Source organism: Polypterus senegalus, chromosome 2 (assembly GCF_016835505.1).
Source record: "Polypterus senegalus isolate Bchr_013 chromosome 2, ASM1683550v1, whole genome shotgun sequence".
NCBI classification, from domain to species: domain Eukaryota; kingdom Metazoa; phylum Chordata; class Cladistia; order Polypteriformes; family Polypteridae; genus Polypterus; species Polypterus senegalus.
The window spans coordinates 258,823,469-258,850,997 of NC_053155.1; the positions used below are offsets into that span (position 1 = coordinate 258,823,469).

General features: G+C 38.2%; 1 protein-coding gene across 1 annotated transcript in view; it reads left to right on the forward strand.

The window, feature by feature from the left end:
• The first annotated feature begins 1,350 nt into the window (after positions 1 to 1,350).
• Positions 1,351 to 27,529, forward strand: part of LOC120523802 (ras-related protein Rap-2a) — a 56,245-nt gene continuing 30,066 nt past the window's right edge. The window contains exon 1 of the mRNA XM_039745419.1: positions 1,351 to 2,367. Within this exon, the coding sequence (XP_039601353.1) occupies positions 2,054 to 2,367 (314 nt within the window). The 5' untranslated portion in view covers positions 1,351 to 2,053. The remainder of the gene's footprint in view (positions 2,368 to 27,529) is intronic.

Below are 27,529 nucleotides of genomic sequence, written 5' to 3' on the forward strand. Positions count from 1 at the left end.
TAGCATAAGACTACACTCCACTCCAAAAATATACAGTATGTCTATATTATCAATCTCCATTTTTTCAAAGTGTTGTGGAAAAAAAGGAAGTTTGACTCCTAGTATCCTATTAGGGGGTGAACCTCTGGGGTCGGATGATGAGGCATGCGCAACTTCAAGTCCTTCTGATCATTTTTACTGTGGACATCTATTGGTTTACTCTTTCTTTAATGGGTGTAATTTCCTGCACAAAGTATGGTCTAAAAATGGGCAAAAACGGGGATGAGGTGGGGTTTCTGGTCAACAGGGCTAAAAACAAGGGGGAACCCCAAAACGTTTGATGTCTTGCATTAGCTGTACACCAGGACAAGTTGAACTGCATATCCTATATGGAGGTTTTATCGTACTGGTGAGTCAGAAGGCACCTGACAAAAAAAACTGTAGTGATTTCTCAAAGTGTTCAAAAGTAATTTTTTTGAACAAGTAATGCGCTTTATTATGTTGCTGTCTCAGTGTGAGTGTGAGCATATTCTGCAATGAGGTGGCACTACGTCCAAGACAGGTTTCTGCTTTGAATCCTTAGCTTCCACCTTAGGCATTGGCTGCCAGCAACCCCTTACTGAACAGGTAGGTATGAACTGTGGTTGATTGGTGGATGCTTTCCTTAGAAAATCGATCGCTACCAAATACATAACACTATCGGGCCCGCAGGGGACCAGGGCCTCGCCTATCCGCATTAGAAGCAAGGCAGGAACCAATCCTGGAGGCGGCCCACTTTCACTCTCTCGGCCACACCAACATTGATAATTGGCCAATTTACATGCGAACTGAAAACCTTTCCTTTGCACTCTGCTGTCAAGTTAGTTGAAGATAATTTGAAGGTATGCGATTGTTCGTTAGTACTCCTGCATTTTGTATCCATGAAAGAGAGCTAAGCATATGTTAAACGCTTTATTACTAACGCATTTTGTGCATCGTAATCATGTTATCTTTTATGAATGATCCTTAGAAAGCACAGAAGTGTCCCACTCTTGGGCTGAACGGCCTGGATCCTTCATGCTTTGGTATTTAAGGTAGACCTACAAATCCTGATTTACCATAGCAACAGCATCCGGCGTATTTTTTTCTCCTCCTGGATACACGTCCCCGAATGGCCCTTACGATTGGTTAGTGACGTTCTCAGTGTCACTCTTGACTTCGACGAATGAGAGCGGGCCATAAGAAGGCAACGGAAATCTGACTAGTTCCCTTCACTATTGGCTGTGACGCGTGGAACTGCACGATAGTAGGCGAGGTTTTTCCAAAACGTAGCCTGTGATTGGTTCCCTATAGACGTCAATCAATGGTACCTCAGTCCTCTTGTTCACCTTAGTACGGAAGCCGGGGAGGTCCGGCTGCTTGCGCGGTGGTGTGGGTCTCCACCCGAGAGTATGGCTGCCGGGAGTGTAGTGGTGTGAGAATGTGGCAGGGAGAGATGAAGAGGATGAAGAAGGAGTCCCGATACTGAAGTTGTTTTTTTTTAAATTAATTTTAATGGAGTTTTATTTTGTGTTTTTTTTAGATATCGTCTGAGCAGCCCCTTTTATTGTTTATCTTTTTTGCGCCTCTCCAGGACCATGCTCGATTCTGATAAGTTTTATTTTTTTTCCGTTTTTATAACACATTGGTTTGTGTGAGCTAATGAAGAAGTGCAAGTTTTCATTTTCAAATTCCCTGTGCAGTTCCCAGACAACCTAAGCGGATTCGACAAACCTACAGTTATCTGGTTACAGGGTTGGTGATGTATGCCACTATGGTGGGCTGCTGTGGGACAATGCTATTTTTTGCCGATTATAATTAGCTGCACCGTTTCGTGGAAATGGGCCGAGGGTGCTTATTAGTAAAAACAAACATGCCACCGTTGCCTTCTTAATTGATTCTACATTGCAAAGACATATTTTTAATTTTTAAGAGTGCAGGCTGAAGAATCTCCCTCACTCCCCACCCCCCGAGTTTCCTTTTTCCTTTTATTTTATTTTATTTTTTTACCTTTCTTGATGTGTGCTTAATACTATTTTTGCTTTTTTTCGGAACGATGCGTGAATATAAAGTGGTAGTGCTGGGCAGCGGCGGGGTTGGAAAATCCGCCTTGACTGTGCAGTTCGTCACTGGCACCTTCATTGAGAAATACGACCCCACGATCGAGGACTTCTACCGCAAGGAGATCGAGGTGGACTCGTCGCCCTCCGTGCTGGAGATTCTGGACACTGCGGGTACCGAGCAGTTCGCCTCCATGCGCGATCTCTACATCAAGAACGGACAAGGGTTCATCCTGGTTTACAGTCTGGTGAATCAACAGAGCTTCCAGGACATCAAGCCCATGAGGGACCAGATCATCAGAGTCAAAAGGTACAGATGCACACCATTCATTTTACATTGGCTAGTGGAAAGAGCACATCTGCAGTTGCTCTAGTACTCCGAGTGCGGTCGGCAGCTTTATTGACCGTTTCGTTGTGCTTTGACGCTCCCTCCCTCCCCGTTTGGCCCTGTTTTGTGAAAATTCTTGGCAAATCCATTTGAGTGTTGTATTTTTAATGGGTAGATCCAGATTTGCGACAGCTATTCGGGTTTCTTTATTGACAGACAATGAAATTATAGCCGACGAACACAATCATGCTTTGCATTCTAGAGTGCCAACTTTTGATAAATATTATCGTATTTGTGTATTATCACCTAGCCGGTTAAGGCATTTTGTTAGTCACCACCCAGGTGGGCGCGAGCAAGTGCTTGGGTTGAGTGGGCACTGGTGGTGGTAGTGATGGGGGGGGTTTAGGTTGGTGTAGACATTACTAATCGACCTAATGCGTATTCCTGGAGCACTGACCTTCCACGTTCTTGCAAATTCTGAAAATGACAACAATTGTTAATGCTAAATTTGGCAACACTTTTTTATCTTGTGTGTAATGCCATATAAAGTTTACAAGAAGTTGTTAAATGTAAAATGGTATGATCATATTTTTCAAATGGCAAACAAGTTTTCAGACGACACTTTTAAGTTTTCTCTTTATCTTGTTTTCTCTCAGTGGTTTACTGCATGTGTGAATTGCTTTGCTATTTGAGTGATTTTATGTGACTTTAACAAGTGTCTTGGAGAACATATTAATTATTAGGCTGTTAAAGAAAGGGCTGTTTTGGCAAGGAGGGTAATTAGTGTTGCCATCCAAAGTGGTGCATTTGAAATATATTTAAATCAAGCAAAACTGATACATCGACTCATTTTTCGGGGCACAAAAATATTTCATAATTTTGAAAAGTGTTGTTTTTTTCTTGGTTGGTAATGGAGCCTACTCCTGGTTTTCTTGGGTCATAATATAAGGACCCCGACCTTTGGGATGTGTGATGTGATGTGTTAACCTTCAGCCTTTTAAAGAGCACAGAAATACCAGTTGATGTCCTGTACAGCGCAGGTGATTTTTCATTTTTATGTCTACAAGTGCCAGCAGTTCTTAACCTTGAAGGATGTGTTATACTTACATGACACTTGATCAGGCAACATTAAAATGACGCCTTTTACGTTTAGAGAAAGTTAGTGGGTTAAAAACTTGAGGTCCTATATCCCTGGTTTATTCATTCCAACCAAATATCATATTCTCCTGAAAAACTTTACTTTTGATTTTTCCATTTACAATAACATAATGTTCTTAAACCTGCTTAGTTTAAGTTGTGGGTGGGCAGAGTAAATCCCAGGGGCACTGGAAGTAAATCAAATTGGAATTGCAAATATATTAATGCTAATCTTTTTGGGATTTTTAAGTCTTAAGTTTCCAACTAGCCAGTCATCATTGGAGTGTCCATTCCTTAAAGATGACTGCATGCGTACAGCCATTGATGTGTTATGTCCTGCAAACAAAGCCCAGCATGATGTTCAACTTTTGGTATTTGCAAAATGAAGTGAGGCAGGAAACAGTTCATGCAAGGAGGGGATGTTGCATCTTGAAATGGTACCATCTTAGACGCAAGTTTACTAATAATAAGAAGAAAAAGACTTCTTTACATATATATGGTGCTTTTCTTACTACTGAAAGTGGAGCCTCTTTACCCACCACCAGTGTGTACCATTCACCTGAATGATGCAACGACAGCCATTTTGTGCCAGTACACTCCCCACACATTAGCTCGTAAGTGGTACAGGAGTAGGAGAGATTGTTAGCCAATAATGGGCAGATGATGACAAGTAGGCCAGAATGACCAGGCCATGGTGAACAATTTAGCCAGGACGTCCAAATACTCCCAATTCTTTACAAAGGATGCCTCTTTTATGACCACAGAAAGTTCAGGACCTCCGAAGGACGATGCCATAAAGAATTTCAGATTTTTCTTTTTTTCTTTTCCAGGCAAAGCATCACAAAGTACCCAATTATGAGTACAACAGAGCGGCTGAGAGCTGTTTTAGCTTAGAATGTGTCTTTCTCTGATGTGTTCAAAGTCTGGAGTTAATTAAATTGTTCTTGCAGTTCTCTGTGTCCATTTAATGTTGTTTCTTTCTTCAAACACTGCATATGTTATTTTCACATTGCATTTCTTTAATCTAACGCTATGAAACCAAAGATTTCTTGAAAGTCACGGGCGATATGGTGGTGCATTGGCTAGCGCTGCAGCGTGTTAACATTACTACCTCACAGTTTCAGGGAACGTGTTATATGTAAAGTTTGCATTTTTCCCTTATGGGTTTTTCTTGGGGTGCTATAATTTTCCAACCTAATTACAAGAGCAGGACAAGTCTACTTTGTAATGGTCATGCCTCTTGCTGCCATGATAGGCTCAACTTCCCTTTGACCCAAAAATTGATTTTGGAAAGTTCAGTAAGTGGTTGAAAGAATTTCTGAGCCTACCTTGATTGAGAGGAACTTCTCACTCTGTCTAAGCTCAACGTCTTATTAAGACCGACTGATTCAGCCGATGAGTAGTTTTAATAATATTAAATGACATTTTTTTAATCCAGGGGATAAATACAGCCTCTTAAAAACAAATGATGTCTCTTTGAGGAGATATTTTAAGTTTTTTTTTTTAGGTATTCAATAGGTGCATCAAGAAAGGAGAATTACAATAACAAGCAGATCACTTTTCAGACATCCCTTTGAGTTTGACAAAAATGTTGGCATTTGAAGATTCTGTCAATAGGCTTGTGTTTAGTCTGTCATGAAATGATGTCTAAAATGTAAATTCATTTACTACATGCATGTCAACTTAAATACAATTGTTATTTGTGTAAAAACAAATATTCACAAGCACTTTTGCTATTAAAAGGTGAGCTCAAAAACAGTTCCAGAGACGCTGAGTTGCACTGAATGATGTTTTCTTCTTACCTAAGCACTCTTGTGGGTTTCAATGCCATGTGGGCTTTTAAGTTTGGAACAGATGTCAAAGGTCAATCTCGGTTGCTTCTATCCTTGTTATATAAATGCTCAAACAACCACGTCTTCCATCTTTGCAATCCAAGACAGTTGCACTTTGTACAGCTTTGGAATGTAGTATTGGGAAAGCAGGAAAACTAAAAGCTGGGAATGACATTTTCATTAAGAAACAATAGAAGCAGACTTCTTATATCCTTTGGTCTTCCAGGAAGGAGCCTGCTTGTTCAAGCTGTTGGTATTAACGTGTTAAAAGAAAAAAAAAAACAAAAAAAAAAAAACGCCCTTATTTTTAGGGGAATGTTCTGGGCTTGTGGGATTTAAGTGGGTGGATGGATGGGATTGTCCATGTGTGTGAAAGTGACGCATTAAAGGCATTGTTTATGAAGTCGTGTTCTGGTCAACTTTTCTTCCTCTCCCAGGCCTGGTGAGCTGATGCGGGTGTCGATTATTTTCATACTATTTCAGTGCATCTACAGTACATGAAGGCAGTGTGGCATAGTGGGTAAGACATTGGTCTTTAGTCCCAGAGTTTAGTTCTTGATGTGACTCTCAGTGCGACTGCGAGTGAGTTGATTAATCTCCCTGTGCTCTAAAACAAAAATCTAACAGTTCAGTATCTTAATTTCAAAGCACACCAAAGGTAAAATAGTGCTTTAATGCAGTACAGGCAGGTGTACTCTTAATGGTGAAAAGATACATTTTTTTAAGTGAATTGATTTCAGATTTTAAACCTAAAGGTGAAAACATGATCAGATACAGAAAATAACACTTGACAAAGAATCATTTCCTGCCTCACACTACACTGGTTGCTGCCTGTTACTTCCCCTCGATTATTATTTTTAGATCTTGGGGCGACAAAGGCTCAGTCACCCAGTTTATTTCTGCTTTATTTGTGTTGCTGCAATGTCAGCAACCTATAGTACATTACTAGTTAGCAGTCAAGTGGAAAAAGCTTCTTTCAAGGTGATAACGCTAGCCTGAAAAATTGCCATTATAGACAAGCTGAAGAAACTTGAACACACACACACACACACAGAGCCCTAGCAGACAGACTGGCTTAGCCACTAAAGTGCGGAGTTGTTGACTACAAGGCTGTTCATTTACTGTGCAACCTGAGGAAGTCACTTAATGTGCCTGGCTTGCGTTCTAGTTGTTTAAAAAATATTAATAGTAATTGTAAAACTCCTTGGCTTTTTTTTTTAATTAATTGTATGTTTATGGCAAATCCAGTGCATTTAGACATTTGCTGATTAAGTACAGTAGATGCTGGTATAATATTCAAAACATTTTATTTTTTTTTGGTAACACTATTCACAGCAGTTTACCATCATCCATCCATCCATTATCCGACCCGCTATATCCTAACTACAGGGTCACGGGGGGTCTGCTGGAGCCAATCCCAGCCAACACAGGGCGCAAGGCAGGAAACAAACCCAAACTTTGCAAAATAGTTAATTCATCCATCTACCCTTTTCTGCAAACCTGCTTAAATCTGACCATGGCTGTGAGGTCCAGCGTCTATTCAGACAGCACTGAGCACAAAGGTCCAGTGTAGGGCACACCCAGGCCCACTCTTGCCAAGCTAGTTTAGCGTTGCCACACAGCCTAACCTGCACATCTTTGTTATATGGCAGGAGAACTGGATTACCAGAGGTCTGTTAATCTCACACAGACGTGGAGAGAACATGCCTTCTTCAAATAGCTAGTGAGTGGCTCTGGATTTGAACCAATTCTTCCTGAGCTGGGAGACAGAATTGCCAATCAGCTTACCACTGTGCATCCCGAACATAATTTCTTTTAGTATTTGAAAAACAAATGTGTATTTACTTGCCAAGTTTGCTGTTTAAAATATTACAAATATAGTATGGCTGAAACACATTCAAAATTACGTGCAAGAAAAATACAGTGTTGAACATAAAAATGCCACAATTTGTGTACTGTACATTGAAAAATACATATATGTAGATTTTTGAAATGCAAGTCAGATTTTTAATGTTTCCAAACATGAATAAATAAGTGGTATTGTAGACTAGAAAAGCAAAGTTTCATCTCCCATAGGCCAACAGGCTTCCTGGTCTGTATGCAGAAATTCCAGTGCACTATAACAACAACAACATTTATTTATATAGCACATTTTCATACAAAAAAGTAGCTCAAAGTGCTTTACATAATGAAGAAAAATAAAAGACAAAGTAAGGAATTAAAATAAGACAACAATAAAACAAGGGCATATGATGAACGTCTGACACCGAGCCCATCATGTCCACTTCTGTGTTCTGTATTATTAACAAAAGGGATAACTTAGCATCAAGTACAACTATAAAACAAAGGGCAGGCAGAGTATAAAAAAGATTTTTTAGCATTTAATAGAGATCAGTGAAAAATGCTACAGTCAAACAGTTAAAATAATAGAAGTGTACATCATTTTTAGCCTTTTGTAGCATAACAAAAGTTTATATTCGAAACTGAGTTACTGGAACTTCCACAGAACACATGAAAAGCTAAACAACCACCATCTACAACTCGGCTACAGTGTTCTTTCTTTGAGAATTCTCATTGATTCGATAAATAATTGAATTTGCTTCAAGACCAGATACTTCAAAGCTTTTACCCACACCTCCAGTTCCAGGATTTTAAAACATGTCGGACTTCAGCTTGGTCTTTATTTCTTATTGTGTGTCACTGAACTTTATCATAGAATAGTTGTCATTGATATGAAGATATGAATTTGACTTAATGAACTGTTTGTACTGAACTTTGCAAACTGTGAAGTTATGATTAGCTGATAAAGTAGATAGTTATAGAGTTGAGATACTTATACAGTGCATAAAACTGAATTGTTTTTTAATATTTATATATATATATATATTTTTTATGTAATGAGCCATGTCATTGATTTCTAATGATCCTAGAGGTTTTCTGATCCAATGAAGAACATGTATTTATTTTGTGATTTCTGGGGGTCTCTGGTGATCCTTTGTTTTCTAGATACAGAAGAATTCCCAGTGTGAATTTCATCCTTTTGATAAAGCTTTCCTGCCTGCTGTAATGTTGTGAGTTGTTCCAAGGATTAATTTTCATGTAGTGTTGCATGCCTTTACCTGCATAGCCTGGCGGGCTGTTAAACTTGTCAGAGTGATCACGGAGATGTCCAATAGCTGGCACTTGGCTCTTGTTTAGAATACCAAAAGCCACCGTTCCCTTTTTAAAAATGAAAACCTTCAACCCTCAATGTCTTGCTACTTTAGTTTCCGGATGTAAAAGGTCATTTAATCTCATTCGTCGTTTGAAATGACTAACATTCCTTCACTTTTCAATTATAATCTGCATTGATTCACAATTGGCGCTAATTTTAAATTAGCAAATTAAAACCTGGGGTTCCTTCTGCAGACTTGATGGAATACTCTGTGCTCTTAATTCACTTACTTTATAACTGTACATTTTATTATATGTGATGTCTTCATTCTGATAGCCATATTAAATAAGTAAATGTGCTAGACATATATTTTAAGGTTTGCAGTTTGAACTCAGTGTAGCTTGAAGTAGTAACCTTTTATATGGAAGTTGTAAAATGTTATCTGCATGATACTATAAATTTTTTTTGTCTAATTCTTTATTAAAACCTTGAGCGAGTTCCAGCTGATGTGTTTGACTGGTGCTGCCCGCTGGAAATGCTTTCTATTTCATTATGAAAATATTTGCTTTGTGTGGCAGTACAGCACACTAACACAGTAATCTTGGATTATATCATATCCTTTCAACTTTAAGCTAGTGTTCTCCTCCACCAAGGCAGACTATAAAAGTGAAATTCCCAAAGGTGTAATGTGTGTATAGTTTCAAAGCAAGCATGGGTTTAACCCTTTCAGAATTGGACTCAATTAACAATGTGTACAATCTGATTTATTTTCATTCATTTCCAAGGGTTCACGTCACCAATTTAACGTTTTTGGTATTCACAACTCCCTGAAGCATGTGGAGCTTCTGTATTGGTGAAGGCATTAAGAGTGATTGCTAGCTTGGAAATCGGTAAGCTGAGTAAAACTAAAAAATAGTGGTTTGATGTTAAAAGCAGTTATCTCCTGTGGTCTGTGTCCTGTTTATTGCTTCCAGTGTGCTCTTCTTTTCTGACTGGTCATTAAAACTCTTACTAAAACCACTGTTGGTTTCAGCCTTTTTCATCCATCACTCAGTTTTCATATTGCACTTTTTTTCCTTTACAGGGCAGCAACGTGCATTAGGCGCATAGCCATTGCTGCTTAGAGCAGGTCACTTTAGGTTCACCCATTAACCTGACAAGCTTGCCTCTGGGAAAGTGGGAGCTGACAAGGGTGCTTTGAGAGATGTATGCAAACAAAGGGAGAATATGCAGAAAGAATTGAACATTCATTTTGAGAAAATACTGGAGACTGATGATTGTGCAAAGTAATTCAAAAATAACTTTGAATTAAATCTGAGATTACTGTCCTAGCCTCCTGTTTTCTGTTCCGCCGGAGAGAGGATGATCTCTTAATAAGATGCAAATTAAGAATTAGCCCTATAGGGATGCATTGCTTTAAATGCCTGAATCAAATCCTGCATTCATTTTGTTTGCATGTCATAACTATTTGTGCTTTTGATATCTAAATTGAATTACAGACAGCAATGGATGTTTGCTTGTACAGGTAGGGTTATGTTTGGCAGGATGCATAATCAGAATTTAATTTTAAATGTGAGCAAAAATCATTAATCAGCCAGGATCTATAGATCAATACTGACAAAGCAGAGTAGAATTACTGCACGTTTTATTTGACAGTTAAAACATGTCAACAATTGAAAAGGTTCAAATGGTTTTCCTTGCCAATTTCATTTTTGACTTTCTTTAATTTTGAATCACTCTTCTACCTTACAGAATCCCAAGTGCGTGTTGGCACCATTGCGTCAACAGTCCATTCTTTTCTAAAATGACGGCTTAAAGTTGAAGCAGGCTGTTGCATGTACGCTCCTCCTTTTGTCTGTCTGGGGTTTCCTCCACATCAGTCAAGATGAGTGTGTTAGCTTGATTTTCTATTCAGAATTGGTCATTTGTGTGTATATGTGTGTATGAGCCATGCGATGGACCAGCACCCAGCACTGCTGGAATTGTCTCCGGCTAAGTGACCCTTAATTGAATTAGACAGGCTTGAAAATGTTGTTTTCTTGATCAGATGTGATTAGTTTGCTTCAATAAATAGAGCAATGAAACAACAAAGTGAATTAGACTGTAATGATAAAAACACACAAGCACACAGAATATCCTGAAGTGGTTGGTGCACATTTTAAACAGTTTTTTCTTTTTTTTTTTAGGAATATTTTAATATCATATAACCAATTAAATAGAGGAGCAGTAAAATCCCAAGTTTAGTAGCATATGGTGATGAAATTCCCCTTGGGATATGGACACATAACTGTAGTTTATGTTTGGATTAGTGTTAGGACGTGGGAATCCTGCTGTTTAAGGGGCCCCTGTTGCAGACTTGTAAAAGCTAGAAGAATTTTTCTGTAATCATTTTCAGACTTTATCCAAGATGGATATTATTAACATTATCTTATAGAAAAAAAGAAGGTATAATTGATGTGCCAGGACCGAAGATAAGCATGTAGCCAGCCCGAGATTCACTTACAATAATGATCCATACTGAAACTTTATACTACATTCATGAGGCCTCTGTTTTATGCTTCTTGTTTACGTGGACAAATTGGTCTCCGGCACTTTATAAATGCCAGCAACCTTTAAAGAAACCAGACCACACAGAGAGCGCTGACCATATGGGAGTGTGGGAAAGTGCTGGTGCCTTCTCTCATGGTCATTTTATATTTTTAGAGTACTAAAAGGGGCTAGCCTTGCATGTCTTAAAAGACTGTTTATGCAGCATTCTTTTGATCCTCTCCTGTGGGTCCAAATGTGTCTTTGTGTAGAGCTTCATCCGTAGATTGCATATCTGCTTGTAGTATTTTTGTAGCATGATGAGATGAGCTCAGCAGCGACCACACAGCAATGTCATCTGAGAAAGCTATTTAAAGAAACATGCCATGGTGATTTTGCTCAAGGTAGTGCAACCACAAATAATACGATTTTGATATATTTAATTTAAAACATCATTATGTAATACTGCACTGTAGTATGATAATGATGTTTGAACTGAAATGGGAAGCTGAAAATAAAGTTTTAAAAATATTCAATACTTGCACTTTTTTTTTTATTTCCATTTTAAAGATCAATATCTGTATGTTTCAATGTCTGCTGCTTATTTGGTTTTAACAGATTCATTTTTAATTACTGTGTGACCTCCTCAATGAAGGTTCGTTTTGGTCTTTGACTGATGTATGTATGTTTGTTTGTTATCTTTCTCTCTGTTCCTTTGAAAACCAGGACCACTAGTCTGTGAACACAGCAGGCAGACGAAACTTATTCTGCTGTATGGCCGCTTTGGCCATAGGCTATAACAAAGTTGAACTTCTGTTTTTAATTGGCTTGGGCAAGTATTCCATGTACCGTATTTTGAAAGCAGCTATCCAGTTGGGAAGAAAGTTAACTCAGTTTAGAGCTGACACTCACCAACCTAGGTAGGTGAAATAAAGTGCCGTTTGATGCTTTTTATCTCTTTCCTTCTTTGGAGTATTTAGTTTCCCTTTTCATATTTTTATTGCATATTTATTATCCTTCAATACAAGTACACACAATAAAAAATTGTAATATTTAAAAGCTAAATAAATAAAAAGATTATCAAGTGATTCTTCGTTTGTAAACCTTTTAAAAATAAAATAGGCATTTACACACTCCGTTGTTAACAGATTTATCTGCTAGTACTAATTAGATAAGTACACCGCTGATTGCCTTAATTTTATTTTTATTAGATGAGCCTCTTTCATCAGCATACTTCACTTTAGTCATTGAAGTATAAATGTGAGAGAGGATGAGATTTTACAATGTCGTACCATTTCTAGAAGATGGGTCATCAGGCTACACAAAATGGGGACAATTAAGCTTGTACTGCAGTCACAGGACAATGTTCAAGTATGTAAACAATCTTTAGAGAATTTTTTTTTTTTATGAAAATTATATTAACTTACATTTTCATCTTTTGCATAGAAATGTTAATTTATTTTCTAGGGTTCATATTCTGTTATGCATATTTTTATTTTGAAGTTCTAGTCTATCTAAAGAACATTTTATGGTATTTTAGGAGTAATTGGAAAGAAAACCAATGCAGGTTTTTTTTTTTTCATTTAACCATCCGACACATTTTCTTTTAAGTTGACAATTTTAGTTTGTTAAAAGGCTAATGACCGTATATTATATTTACATCAGAAAAGTAGTTCCATCTATCTACAGTCTGTGAAGCTTGTTTATTTTCACTATGGTAATGGAGTCATCACCCAGTTAGTGTGTCATCTTACTATCTGGACTGAAACTGTTAAGTTACAGTATGCGTTGAAATACTTTCTGCAGAGAGGTTCATTTTCATGACTGAGGCTTCAGTTATTTTGTATTTTTTTCAATGTTTTTGAAACACAGACTTGTCAAAACTGGTAAATAGTGAAGGATGGAATTCCTCAGAAAAATTCTGGCTAGTCTCTGAGTTATAAGGTGTGTGTGTGTGTGTGTGTATATATAAGCAGAGGGGGTTTCGGAGGAGCAAGCGCATGTCCTTGGCGTGCGTTCAGCCCCTCTCTTCACAACACGAGCAAGCAAAGCAAGCAGGGGGGAACCAGAAAGGGCAGAGTTGGAGGTGGCACAGGGGTGAATTTGGAATTCTGGGTCTGGGTTGCCTGCTTCTTGGCTGGAGGCAGATGAGCTAACTAGGTGAGCTATGATGCTACATTTAAATTCTTTCTTGTTGTTCTCCATAATACTCATAATATACTTGCATTTGCAGCAATATTCCATTCAATGTTTTGTTAAATAAAATATTTATAAAATTGATCAGTCTGTCCTGTCTGTAATCTCCTGTAAAATGTGTAATATGTCTTTAAATTTAATTTTGATTAAAGATCGATGGATAACAAAGCATTCTCTAGGCAGCATCACACTGCATGTGTTTTCTTATCATTTTCTAAAGTAATTTATTACATAATTTTCAGAAAATGCTAGTGAGGGTGTCTGTTCCCACCAGTTATGTACAGTAGTTCCACATCCCCACCTACTCCAGTCATAGTAATCAACAACTTTATGTATCTTGGTATAAGAAATTAGACAAACAACAGGAAACCATTCACTCCCTCACGCCTGTTTGTTTAGCTAATAGCTAAGATGTCCCTATATCTCCAGATCCAGATGTTTCTTAAAGGTTGTTAAGGTTTCTGCATATCTCAGTAGTTTGTTCCAGAGTCCTACAACTCTTTGCATAATGAAGTTATTCCTGGCTTCAGTTTTAAATGCACTTCCCTTTAATTTCCACTGATTTCCTAGAGTGCGTGATTCACCCTTAATCTGAAAGAATGTTGCTGGATATACTTTATCAATGCCTTTGAGGATTTTAAATGCCTGCATTAGATTCCCGCACAGTCTTCTCTGCTGGAGACTAAACAGGCTTACTTCTCTGAGTCTGTCAGAGTAGGACATGTCCTTAAGTCCCATGATGCACAGCTTCAAGTGCTGCTGTGTCTGTCTTGTTACTCTGGTTATTAGAAGTGGACACGATAGTCCTGGTAATTAAAAATAGTTTGATTTTTTTGATCATATCAAGTCTAGAATTGGATGGGTGTGGTCTTGCATTTGCAGATAATAACAGCAAGTGAGCGCTAAACATGGAAGCTGAGCCAATATGCCCAATATTTTTCACTGTACAAAGGGAGGAAAGTTATACAACTTTAGAACAAACAAAGATACCTGTTCAGTGTTTTGTGTTTATCGTACTTTGACAGAGTGGAAAAAAAAAGAAGACAGAGATTATGTGCCTATTCTGGTAAGCTCCTTGCTCCCTGGGTACCAGCCTGAAGCAAAACTGTAGTATTGGCTGCAGAATGTGATGTCTGGAACTGTGAAAAAAGTTGTGAAGGACTGATGTATAATCAGTCACCTCCTGTGATACCTAATCGTATTTTAACACTCTCAGAGTCAACAACATAAAGCGAATGCAGTTATTATTGAACATGCTTTTCAACATTGAATCCTGTATTGCAATGCCAGCCATAAAGAAATATGAAATCATAATGCTTGAGTTCTAAGAGCAACATCTTGATGGGTGACATCTGTATAGATAATCTCAGTGCATGGCTTACAGAAAAAATAAATGCTGGTGCAGATGATATGTTTGAAAATCAGCATAGGCAAGACACAATAAAGAGGAAAAATGTATTGTCATTTAAAATAGCTTGAAATAGGTTTTTGATATACCTGTATTATAACTGGGTTAGTCTGCAACCTTAATTTCTATAAAACAAATTCCCAGATATAAAAAAGAAAACAAGTTAAATTCAAGAGACACTAGAAAGCTTTCTTAGAGTATTAAACTTTGAGAAGAGTATGCTTTTATTTTGCATTTGTACTTTCATTTATATATTTTTTTAAAGTTTCTTAATTTTCTACATAGCACTATATATTTCTTCTATTTTTATTTTGCTGTATAATTGGATTGGCCTTTGTTGAGCCTGTTTCACTTTTGTAATGTACCTGATGATCTTTGCTTGGTTCTGTGTCTGCTCGTCTACATAATATACAATCCATCCCTTCCTTTCTTACAACAATAAACTTGGTTTGAGGTGTGTTATTGTGTTTTATTTGTTTGTTCCATGCTTGAACATCTTACCAAACTAGGTCTAATGGAGGATCTTCTACTGCAGAATTAGTCAAATCATTGCAGAAGGAATTGAGCGGCATATTGGCTTGGACAGACTTGTGGCAGGATACATTTAATGTAAGATAGTATACGGTATTACATATAGGACATAGAAATATGAGATATGAATTCACAGTGCAATCCAGTGTATGGATCTATTAAGAAAGCTGATAGGATGTTAGATTATACAGCACGTTATGTGTAGTACAAGTCAAAGGAGGTTATGTTTAAGCTTTATAATACCATAGTGAAGCCACATCCTTAGGCTTCATGGTATCCCTCAAGGTTGCTGAATATCAGGTCTGGCCTGTACATTGGTACTGTGAGTGGAGGCAGAACATCTGCCTTTTTCCCAGCTCATTCTGGGGTTTGTCAGTGGTGTGTTTTTGCTCCTACTCTGTTCATTGCTTGCGTGGACTGGGTGTTGAGCAAGGTTGTGGGCTCCAGTAGCTGTGGGGCATCATTTACCAAAGAAAGATTCACTGATCTTGACTTTGCTGATGATGCTGTGATCTTTGTGGAGTCGATGGAGGCTCCTATTGGGGCTCTCGGAAGACTGAGCGAGGAGTCTGAGTGTCTGGGCTTGCGAGTGTCCTGGATAAAAACCAAGATCCAAGCCTTTAATGAATTCTTAGGCCCGGCCATCAGCAGTGTGTTTGTCTGCAGAGAGAGAGAGAGTCAACCTCATTGAGAGGTTTACTTACCTTGGCAGTGACGGTCATGTCTCTGGTAACTGTTCCTATGAAGTCAGTAGACGGTTGGGAGAGCATGGGGGGGTCGTGAGGTCGCTGGAAAGGTGTGTGTGGCACTCTCAATATCTATGCAAAAGGACGAAGGTCCAAGTCTTTAGAGACCTGGTGCTTCCTATCTTGCTTTATGGTTGTGAGACATGGACACTATCCTGTGACCTGAGACGTAGACGACGTGTTTCTTTGGAGAATCCTTGGGTACCGCTGGTTTGACTTTCTGCCGAATGAGCAGTTGCTAATTTAGTCCCGAATGAGGCACATTACCTGCATTGTGAGGAAGTGTCAGTTACGGCACGATGGCCATGTGGCACGATTCCCTGAGGGTGATCCAGCTCACAGGATCCTCATTGTTGAGGACCCGAGTGGCTGGACCAGGCCAAGCGGATGCCCACGTAACACCTGGCAGGGGCAGATAGAGGGTCATTTCCGGAGGCTGGGACTAGACTGCGTGTATCACTGGAGGTTTGCCAATCAGGAACCCGAGCTGTTCCATCATGTGGTGGGTGCAGCAATGGGCTGTACCACTGCATGCTACCCAACCTGACCTGACCTGGTGAAGGCATACATGGAGTACATACACTATGTACAGTTTTGGTATCTAACCTACAAAATATAATAATATTTTGGAGAAGTTCGGTAGACAGGATTGGCAAGCTTTGTTGGACTTGGCAGTCTGTTCTTGTAAAAAAATTTTCTAAAGTGTTAATGTATTCTGCATCACTGTTTGCTGAATTGTGTACTTTGATAATGACTAATTCAGTTGTCATAATTTGCTTTGATAGTGTTTGTGGGTTTAGTTGGGATTGCAGATTTGATTTTTACAGTTCATACTATATATATATATATATATATATATATATATATATATATATATATATATATATATATATATATATATATATATGTGTGTATATATATATATATATATATATACTGTAAATTTATTTGAATTTTGTGTGTGGTGTTGATTAACTCTGTGATAACAGAACTGTCTGAAGTTGCAGCAGCACATTGTTATCATCTGTCCTTTATAAGGCAATCTTACAAAAAACAAGTTCCACTCTGTAATATTTAACAATGGAAAGGTAAATCAGGAATGTCTAAAGAAATTCCAGATAGCACCAGCTTAAGATGGCAACATCATACATATTCACAGTTTTTCTTGTTTTGTTTTGTTTTGTACCATATTTTATATTTAGTTTTTAATCAATACTATTTATGAGCTTCACAACGGTATGTGAAGCAGTTGCCATTTAGTGGCAAACATTTCTTGTGATAATGGAGAACACAGGTTTCCATGCGCTTTAATCTAATGGAAGAACCTTCAACATTTCATGCTTCGTTGCCCAGAATATACAGAAATAGGGTTTATTGCCTATATTGAGAGAGTGAGAGGCAGAGGGAGTGATGCATCAAGGTCTGATTAATGCTGAAGACCTTGGCTTGTTTAGTTCTAAAAGTTATATTTCTATTTCAGCACAGATTAAAGCTGCTGGCTAAATCAACTCGCTCAAAGTGCTTACTTGTTGCTACTGCCTGTTGTTTTTGCCAGAAGAGAAGTGCTGTGAAGATTGTGGAGGTGCCCTGTTCTTTGAACCACACCTCCTGCTGTGTGTGTCTGGCTCAGTTTTGCTTCCAGTCCTGTACATTTTTCAGGTGTTTTTTTTTTTTTTTTATTCACTTGCCTAATTTTCACAGATCTTTGTGAATCAAGTGCCCATCTGCACTTGAAGAGTTAACTGGATGCGTTTGCACTTGCACCCAGGTTGGAGGGGATTTCTGCAGGTGTTGCTCGGCTCATACTGTCAGTCATTCTCCTTCCTTGGCCACATTGCAGCACAGCTGCTGGTGCTCTAGTTTTGCACAGTTCTTTTGATGCTCCACCACACACATTCCTCTGCCTCGTTCACTACTCAGATCTTTGTGCCACCATACACCTCATTTGGTCTCAGAGGCAACACCATCTGTCTGACTTTCTCCAACTCTGTGAGACAATCCCAGCTAAGATCCTTAAGAAGTCTCACCAATTGGCCTGCACCTAGACAAATGAATTGTAGCAGCGGGGAAGCATCTCAGTAGTGCTGGCAGGTAAGTCCCTCTTCCCCAGTCTGCACTATCACCTTTTATGACCGGGTGCAAATCCCAGTGATTCAGCTGTGTGCCATTTGTTTTCTCCAGCTTTAACTTTCTTTATCAATCTGCATTTTAGTTTTTAAAGATATTGCTTTATATTTTTATAACATACCATGCAAATTATACTTTGGTTTTTATGGAAACAAAAAACATAACTACTGTACGCATGAAATAACTAAACACTCACTTATTATAGCTTTTCCACAGTACACATAACATCGCTGTCAGACAACTATTGTGTATCAGGAAGTTGTACAGTGACATCACTGTAGTAGACTCTAACTTGAATTTACGTATGTGCCATAGCACGCTTTATGCCAACTTTCTTATAAGGGAGATTTGTTGACCTAGGTATTACTGCATACTCTTACTGTGTGTGTAAAAGAAGTTTCTGTTTGTATGGTGTGTTTACTTGCCTTCCGGAGAATAAAGAGAGAGTGAGTAAAAGTTGTGAAGAATACGCTAAGTAAAGCAGCTGAAAGACAGCATACAGGAGCGTTATTATATTAAATAGAAGAACCAGTTGCTATCTTGTGAAATTTAGCAAGAACGCATACAAAAAGATTTGTCTACAGTTAAAAATAATGAACTAATTATAGTTGTATGATATTGAACAGAACTGTAAATATACTAGGAAGCCTGAAATAAGAGTTACTCCTGTTTTTTTTTTTTTAAATTTACCAGCTTTTTGTGTTGGAGATTCCTTTCTTATTTACATTATGTTAATTTTTTCAAAGACTTGTAGACACTACATTACATATACTGTATAATGAACTAAGCAGTGATAACCTAGTTCTGAACCCTTGTGTTTAATATTTATGCACACAGGCATGTTATATTGTTGTTTATTATTTAATGCAATAATGTTTTTCAAGTGAGATTTCTAGCAGCCATATCTTAAAACCAAAATGAGCAGTGTGCAGTTTAATTCTAATATCTAATTAAAACCTTCTTAAAGATACACTTTTAAAAGGCAGATGTACTTTATAATTAATATTACAGCAGCATAATTTGAGATTATTCCAAATTAGAGCCTGCTTTTATTATCATATACTTATTGATAAGAATTTCAAAAAGATTTTAAATTCCATTGAAAAAAAAATCATAAAACACTCAAAAGACTTAAACAGGAATAGGTGACCTTTGATCACCCAGGTCTGTTTCTGGAAACATTGAAATCCATGGTATATTGCTATGAGAAGGTAACACAATATTACAATTCAATCTCCCTAGTCCAGTAGTTCTCATACTCGGTCCTGTGGGGGCCACACTGGCTACAGTTTCACCATCAGTGAGTCGTCATCCCTCTGATTGATCTCACTGTTGATTTAGGTGGTCTTTTGTCTTCTCTTATTCTGCGTTTACAAAAGAATATTGTGAGATTTTTTATATTCATAACAAATTCAGAAATTTTACGTTCTTAATTCTCTTTTGTTGTTTGCCTCTTCACTTTGTTCTGTTGAATTTCTTCCATTTATTGTATTTTAATAATAACAATAAGCAGAGTAAACCCCTGGGCAAATGACACCATTTTCCTAAAGACTGCTGTTTCATCCATGTCAGGCCCACTAGCTTCATTATTAGAAGAAAACGGCTTAAATAACCTGAACACCTGGAAATTCATAATAAAGTCCATAATGATAGATAGAAGTATATTTATTCCCAGGGGAAATATCTTTTTTTAAAGAGGCTCTTTAATTGAATTAAAGAGAAACAAAAACGGTGAGAAATATCAAACTTCTGATGACAATAAGCATAAAAACCAAGATTAAAAAACACTTCATTATCCCCATATCCAGTAACATATATTCATGCATGCTGCAATCCATTAAAATTCAGCAAGCCCAGTTTTGAAAATTCTAGTATCACCCCTTTTATAATTCTGTGCCATTTGCCCCGGTATCTACTTCATGCATTTTTGTCATTATTAGGATACAATTAAGGATGCAAACTACACAAAAAGGAGAGGTAATAAGAAAATGGCAAAAAGAGTTAAGAATTTACAGTTATAGACAAATGATGAACATTTCTAAATTTGCTATGAATGTAAATCTTACACTGCTGCTATTTTTTAAATGTAGAATAAAAGAAGAAAAAAAGACCAGCTAAATAATGAGTGAGATCAATTAGAGGTAAAATAACTGACCGTAAAACTGGATGGAAGAAAAACCTGCACTTCCAGTACTGAACCTGGAAATCATTGTCCTAGACATTTCATATTTGCTTCCCTATTTGTAATGCCTGCTAATCATGAAGAAGAATTCACTGGCTGAACAGCTGTCTTCATACAGACAGGCTTTCTATAAACTCCAACACAGTGCTAGTATGTATAAAAGAAATCCTTTTCATTTTGAGCACTGTTTCAGAGTAGATCAATTTCAGGTCTTACTATTGCCAGCTTTGCCCCACCCCACAATTGTGCTTTAATTTATCATCCTTCAGTCCCCTTGGCTAACCCCACTAGAGACTGAGGCCGTTTGTGATGTGCATGGCTTGTGCTCAAGAATGTAAGAACTGCTGACGATAAAGGTGATAATTGGATTCAGGGTGAGATTGTGATAGTTGCAGGATGGGGATTTTTTTTTCCTCCTAGAGTACTGTCACAAACAATGCTAGTAAATGATTAGTACACTTGCACTGGGTTGCATTTGAATTTAGTGCTATGGCATGATCTTCTACAGGATCATAAAATCTGTATTTACTTCCTAACCAAAGCCACTTCCATTCTGAGCAAGCACTCACCGTCTTTGTGGATGAGAATGTATCCACCATGTTTAGAAATTCATTTAATTCCTTATACCTTTTTATGCTACCCTTAACATTTCATCATGCTTTCTTAAAACAATTTTGGAAATATCCCATCTCTCTATCCTGAACCATCAAATGCTTTGCCAGAAGCTTGTGAACAGTGTCTGTTCCAGCTCCATTTTCCATGACCTCCCTGAACACAGGAGAGAAATTGCTGTGGAGTAAAGAGTCTTATTCATTTTGGCATCTGTTAGATATTATCAGGACACCCTCAGTATCTGTTTCTTTCTCTTTTGTCTACCCAGCTAATTTCAGTCACCTGAGGATGCTTACTATCAAGTAGTGATTAGTGGACAGCCACACTTCTTTACTTGCTAAATGTCACTATCAAATCATATAACCACACTGTCAATTACTAACCTTTGGTACTAGGTACTGTATGCTTAAGTAGGCATGTGTGTGAACATAGTCTTTGTTATAGACAGTCTATGACTAATACAAAAATGGCACTTTCCTATTTAGATTTATATCAGGAATGCTGCTCTTTTCATTTAAGTCTCTCAACATATTTTTGTCATTCAGTTTTCAGGTGTTGAAGTCTTCCAGAAAGACTGCAAATAGCTTTGTAACACTGAATCTGTTTATCTCTTAGACAGCCTACTGTTCTTAACATGTTTTAGCTATACTGTATATGCATAAGTGAAACGAATGAAAGTATTTTGTCCCTGTAATGTAAACAACCCAGTTAATGCATGTAAAGGTATAAATGCTGGCTGTATAACACCGGGTGATTACATTTTTGAGAATTCTTCATCTGTCTAAACTCTTCCTTGTTTCACGTCAATTGAAGAGTGATCACTCCTTATGAAAAAAGGTGGTTCCAAAGCTAGTGTTATTTACAGATGATAGGTCTTCAACTTCCAGCAGTTACATTATAAGTGGTTTTCATACCATTACCATTTGGGCTTGGATCATATGGGTCACTTGTCCGCCAGACATTTATTGATGAACACTCTTCTGGATCTGGCTGTAAGACTGTGCCCTTTGTTCCTGTAACCAGGGTGAAGTTCTCATTTTGCATCTGAATTGTCATCTGACCTATTTTTTGATTTTTAGATTTACCTAAAATGAGAAGTATACTGTAACTCCAAGAAAACTGAGAAATGCCAGCCTTGGTGCTATACCTAGTCATCAATCGAGAGAAAGATTGTATTAGCAGAGTTGTGTAGTGGTTTAGGCTTTGGACTTCAAACCCCAAGGTTGTTGGTTCAAAGTCCCCTAGTGACACTGTGTCACCATGAGCAAGTAACTTCTCCTGCCCGTGTTACAAATGGAAAAATAAAAGAACTGTAACCAGTTGTATCACAGATGTTGTTTGTCACCTTGGATAAAGGCATCAGCCAATAAAGTAAATACACCGTAAATGTATTACTTTATGAAACAAATCAAAGGTAATGCAAAAAATTAATCATATTTTTTAACCCTTAATAGATGATTTGGGTCGAAAATATAATGAGACGAAAAATAGACTTCTTGACCACTGTGTGACCATCAGCACAGGCTACCACAGAATAACTTGGATAGCAAGTGATCACTTTGAGCAGAATAGTGGTAGAGACTGGAATGCACTTCCCGGTATCCTGATTCAAATGGCAAAAAATTTAGAAGTACCATTCCAAATATACATTCTAGTAAAGAATTCTCCAATTTAAATAACACAGGGAAGCTGAACTTAATATTTTGGGTAAATAATTGGGCTACTGAGCTAGAAGTTCTGTGAGTGTAAAGGGCAGTGTATAAATGCTCAACATTTAAAGAAGGAAATTATTTTCTTAACTCTTGGGGATAGAATCTTTAGCAAGAGAGGTTTTAGGTAAGGTTTATACTTCAGGCGACGCATGCTCCAGCGGATGCTACTGCTACACAAGCATTGTACTATTTATACTTGTGCGGATACTTTACGTAAATCTGGAAGATTCCACCAAGTGGCAGTGCGAGATATCATCACTGTGAGAACACATTTGGCTTTGCTGTATTGTGAATTGCCTAAAACACCCATTAAATTCTCAGGACACCTAACGACAATATGTCTGAAAAGGATAGATGTTTAATGATTAAATCCATAAATCCAGGGATGTGCCCATTTCAGCTAGCATTGGGCACGAGGCAGAAACAATCCCTGAACAGGGCATCAGCTCATCGGAAAGTGAATAGAAGCACTCAAATACACTAGCATCATTTTAGCGTCACAAAATTCCCAAACCTGCATATTCTTGGAGGGAAACCGGATCACACTATGGAAACCCACCAGGAAAACATGCAAACTCCAGGCAAGGGACACCAGAGATGTGTTTACCTGTGAGACAGCAGAGCTACCATTCTGCCACCGTGCTGCCCCACATGTGTAATTATTAACTGTATTCATTATTGAAATATTTATCTGTAAAATGTAATATACATACTGTAATACATTTCATTAAGAAAGTGATACTGTATCAAGTATAGGGTGGTCCACATCTAATTATGCAATTTTCATTACGCTATAGCTTATTAAGTTTATTACATAGAAAATGAAGAATCGTCTTGGTGCCAAACTGGAATCATCCCCACATAAATCAGAGTCATCCAGATGGTCTGGATCTGCATAATTAGATCTGGACCACCCTGTATAAATCTAAGGATTCTAAATGTGCAGAGAGCTGGAATATCATACATTTAATGTGTTCTGTGTGGTGATTGCTGCTTGCCGTTGCTATAATGCAAGAGGAAGCCCCAAAAGCAAGCAGTAATTAATAGCTTTAAGATGATGTTTACGACGGTCTACTTTAATGATAAACTACAAGATTAAAGTGGGCATTTCGAGATTTAAGCTGACATTTCCACTTTAATCACAAAATACCCCTTTTCATTGTTTCCCTAACTTTTTTTTTTTCTGTGGCTCAAATACGCCACTGTACATTCTGATGGTATTGTGAGGGTGCAAAAAAAAAAAAAAAGACAGCACAGAAGGTAGTATGTGAGACCTTTAAAATGCATTGTGCCATTACGATGGGGAATATGCGATGCTAGAATATAAAAGTACCACAAATGCCTTTGTACGTCGGCATTTTGAACCATTCACCACCTCGAACCATTCATCAAACATCGAAGCAGGCACATCGATCCTGTACAATCGGCTTTCTGTCACATGTAGATAGTAAACAGACTCTGACGTCACGTTACGACTTGATCACACTGCACCCCCGACTTTTTGCTGGTACTGCAACTCGTGCCCGCATCGCGTTTACTTCTGAGGACCAGCTCAGAGGACGTGTCAAATGAATGCTGGGAACGTGTGGCGTTCTGTGCGTAAAGTATAAACCCGCTCTTAGATAGAAAGAACTTAATATGTTCACAGGGATACATTTGTATTTTTACAGAAACTCTCTTTTTTCTTCTGATCAACTTTTTATCAAGTAAAGATTAATTGACAGGATATATCAATAAACAGACATGGCATTCAAAGTAACCCAACTCTCCCACCCAACCTGAGCCAAGAGGAAAAGAAGTCCAGGAGTTACAAGCTGATTTATAAAAAGACCGGTAAATGCATATGCACACACTCCATGGCCAGAAAACACTTCAGAATGACTAAAACGGAAGAAATTTTAAAAAGAAAGAAAAACTTTTAACTTGGCATTTACAGTCACAGGGAGGCATTATACAGGTGTATTGCTGTTTGGTATGAGGGAGCCTCAGCAGTGTTTCTTGACACGCTTCTGCTGGATAATTTTTTGGCTGAAAGTACTAAGTATTAGTGTGTCAGATAGAGAATGTGCAGCATTATTATAATGGCAAACAGTTTTATTTTCATTGCCTCCTTTGCTACTGCCTTCATGGGATCTAGAGTGTGTCCCAGAACTGAGCCTGCCCTTCAATTAGCTTGTTGGTTCAATGGGCCTCTCTTTAAGTGATGTTACTAGCCCAGCACTCTACAGCATATAAAATCGCACTGGCCATCACAGAGTTGTAGAAGATGTGAAGGATGTCACAACTCACATTAAAGGAGTCCTAAGACAAAAGAGCCTGCTCTGCCCTTATATAGTTTATCTGTGTTATGATACCAGTCCAACCTTTTATTGATGTGGACCCACACGTACTTGTAGCAGTGCACCACCTCCACATCCAGTCCCAGAATAGTGACTGGTCATAGAGGCTCTTTGGTGTGGTGAAAGTCAATAACCAGTTCCTTGGTTTTGCTGATGTTAAGTTGCAGGCAATTATTTCTGCACCAAGAAACAAAGTTCTTAACCTGACTCCTATACTCTGTCTCATCCCTCTTGTGGAGCTCCAGTGTTGCTCACATACATATCAGAGACACAGTCCTTGAGTCTCAAAAACTGCGGTTTGCCCAACGGGTAGTCCATTATCCAGGACACCATAGGCTCATCCACCTGCATATCTCTGAGCATGCCCTGTAACTGAGATGACTTGATGGTATTTTATGTCACTGGAGAAATCAAAAAACATAATCCTCACAGTGTTGCCTGCTTTGTCAAAGTGAGCAGAAGCTTTGTGGAGAAGATAAACAAATTGCCGCCTCTACTCCAACCTTTGTCTGATAGGCAAACTGCAGTTTTACTGAGTGAATGCAAATGCCAATTTAAAAATGTAGGTATGGTAAGTAGTCATGTTCTTATGTACAATAATGTAGCCAGTTTATATTACCTGAGCCCAGAGCACTTTGAGGTATTGTATAGCTACCAATGAGTCTTTCATATGCAAAAGTGAATTATTTCCCAATTCTTATTCCGCATTTTTCCCTGCGTGGAGTTTGCATGTTCTCCCCGTGTCTGCGTGGGTTTCCTCCGGGCGCTCCGGTTTCCTCCCACAGTCCAAAGACATGCTGGTTAGGTGGATTGGCGATTCTAGATTGGCCCTAGTGTGTGCTTGGTGTGTGTCCTGCGGTGGGTTGGCACCCTGCCCTGGATTGGTTCCTGCCTTGTGCCCTGTGTTGGCTGGGATTGGCTCCAGCAGACCCCCGTGACCCTGTGTTCGGATTCAGCAGGTTGGAAAATGGATGGATGGATGGATATTCTGCATTTTGTTCATTCTCATTCATTTCCAGAAAAATTGCTTAATTTTCAAACTATTCAGAATAATTACTGGCTTCTTGTTTGTTCAATCCAATGCAGATAGCACATCAATGCAGACATGCTGTATGGTGCAAGGAATAGTTTTGATGCCTGGTCATTAAATGAAAGGATACCTGCTGTGTCTGCAGTTTCTAATGTTATGCCTTGTTGTAAGCAAAGTAAAGATGGGTTAGTGTAGTGAATGTGTACTCTGGCTAATATGTACATTCAAGTGTTTCAGCTCTCAAACAAGATGGGTAATCACTCTTATGTTTTAATATTGGTGCTGTTCGATTGTTTATGTCAAAATTAAGCTTTTTTTCTCTTTCTCTGGAAAAATGTTTGATATGTAATTAAATATTATTTGATAGGACATTTTTATGTTGTTTGAATTCCTTTTGGGTGGGAGAGTGGTAAAGTGGGTTAGCCTGCTGCCTCATGCATCCATCACTCTAGGTTTCAGTTTCAGTTTTGCACCCAGTTGTTGTCCCTTGCACATCCCTAAAGACACGTGTGTTAGGTTAATTGGTGACTCTAAATTGCCCATTTGTGGGTGTATGAATAGGTCCCATGATGTATCGGGCTGTTTCCTGCCTTGCATCTGTTGCACTTGCTATTAGGAATGTCTTTCCATGATGATACATTTCGATTAAAGTGGTTTTGAGACTGTTATGTTGAATTCCTTTCCTGTAGTGTGTTGTAGTCCTGCAAGGCTGCAGTAGAATGTCTCACCTGACTGCCATGTTAATGCTAATGCTGATATAATTTGACAGCCAAAAGTGATTGTGAAGGCCTGTTATTAATAATCAAAGGGGAGTGGAACTGATTAGCTGTCATGAATGTGTAGGTATTTAACATTTTCCCTTATACTATTTATTTGAATTAGGTGATGGCAGCTGTCAAAATAGTCCAATGTCAAATCCAACATAAAAATACTAACACAAAGTAGTGAAGTAGCATTAGCTTTAAAAATGTACACAGGTTAAAAGAAAGCCAATCATTTATCATTGTAGGTCCCCTTTGCAAATATTCATTAAAGCTTTTTTTTCCCGGTATTGATGCCACCTGTACCTTTTAATTGGCTGTGTTTTGTAACATTCTGCTAAGTTAATGTTGATGATGATGATGATGATGAGCATAGTTTCAGCATTCTGTATACCCCACAAGTTGACACAAGTGATAAATAGACAAATGTGTTTTAGGACTGGTTAATGAAGGTTATGTCAATGATGCCTCAGAGGAGCGTGATACTAATGGGTGGTGACTTGAATTAACCTGTTGGAACCAGTTCTGATTGTTATGGGGGCTTTAGCTTTGATACCAGAAATGCTGAAAATGAGAAAATGTTTGATGATGCAATGAAAATGGTTTGGGGCAATACCATGTTCAGAATGGCGGAAAACATGTTAGTGACAGTTCAATCTAATGGTTTAAGGAGCATGAGCATCTAATTTGTTTGCAGGGAAAGTTAATTGGGACACAATGAAAAATTTGAAGGTAATCCCCAGAGGAGGTTGTGTTTCAAACCTTTCACTGAGTTTTAGAACTTTTAGTGAGAAGCATGAAGAAGGAAAAATAGGAACAAGTATGTTGTGAGACTGAAGGACTGGAAATTG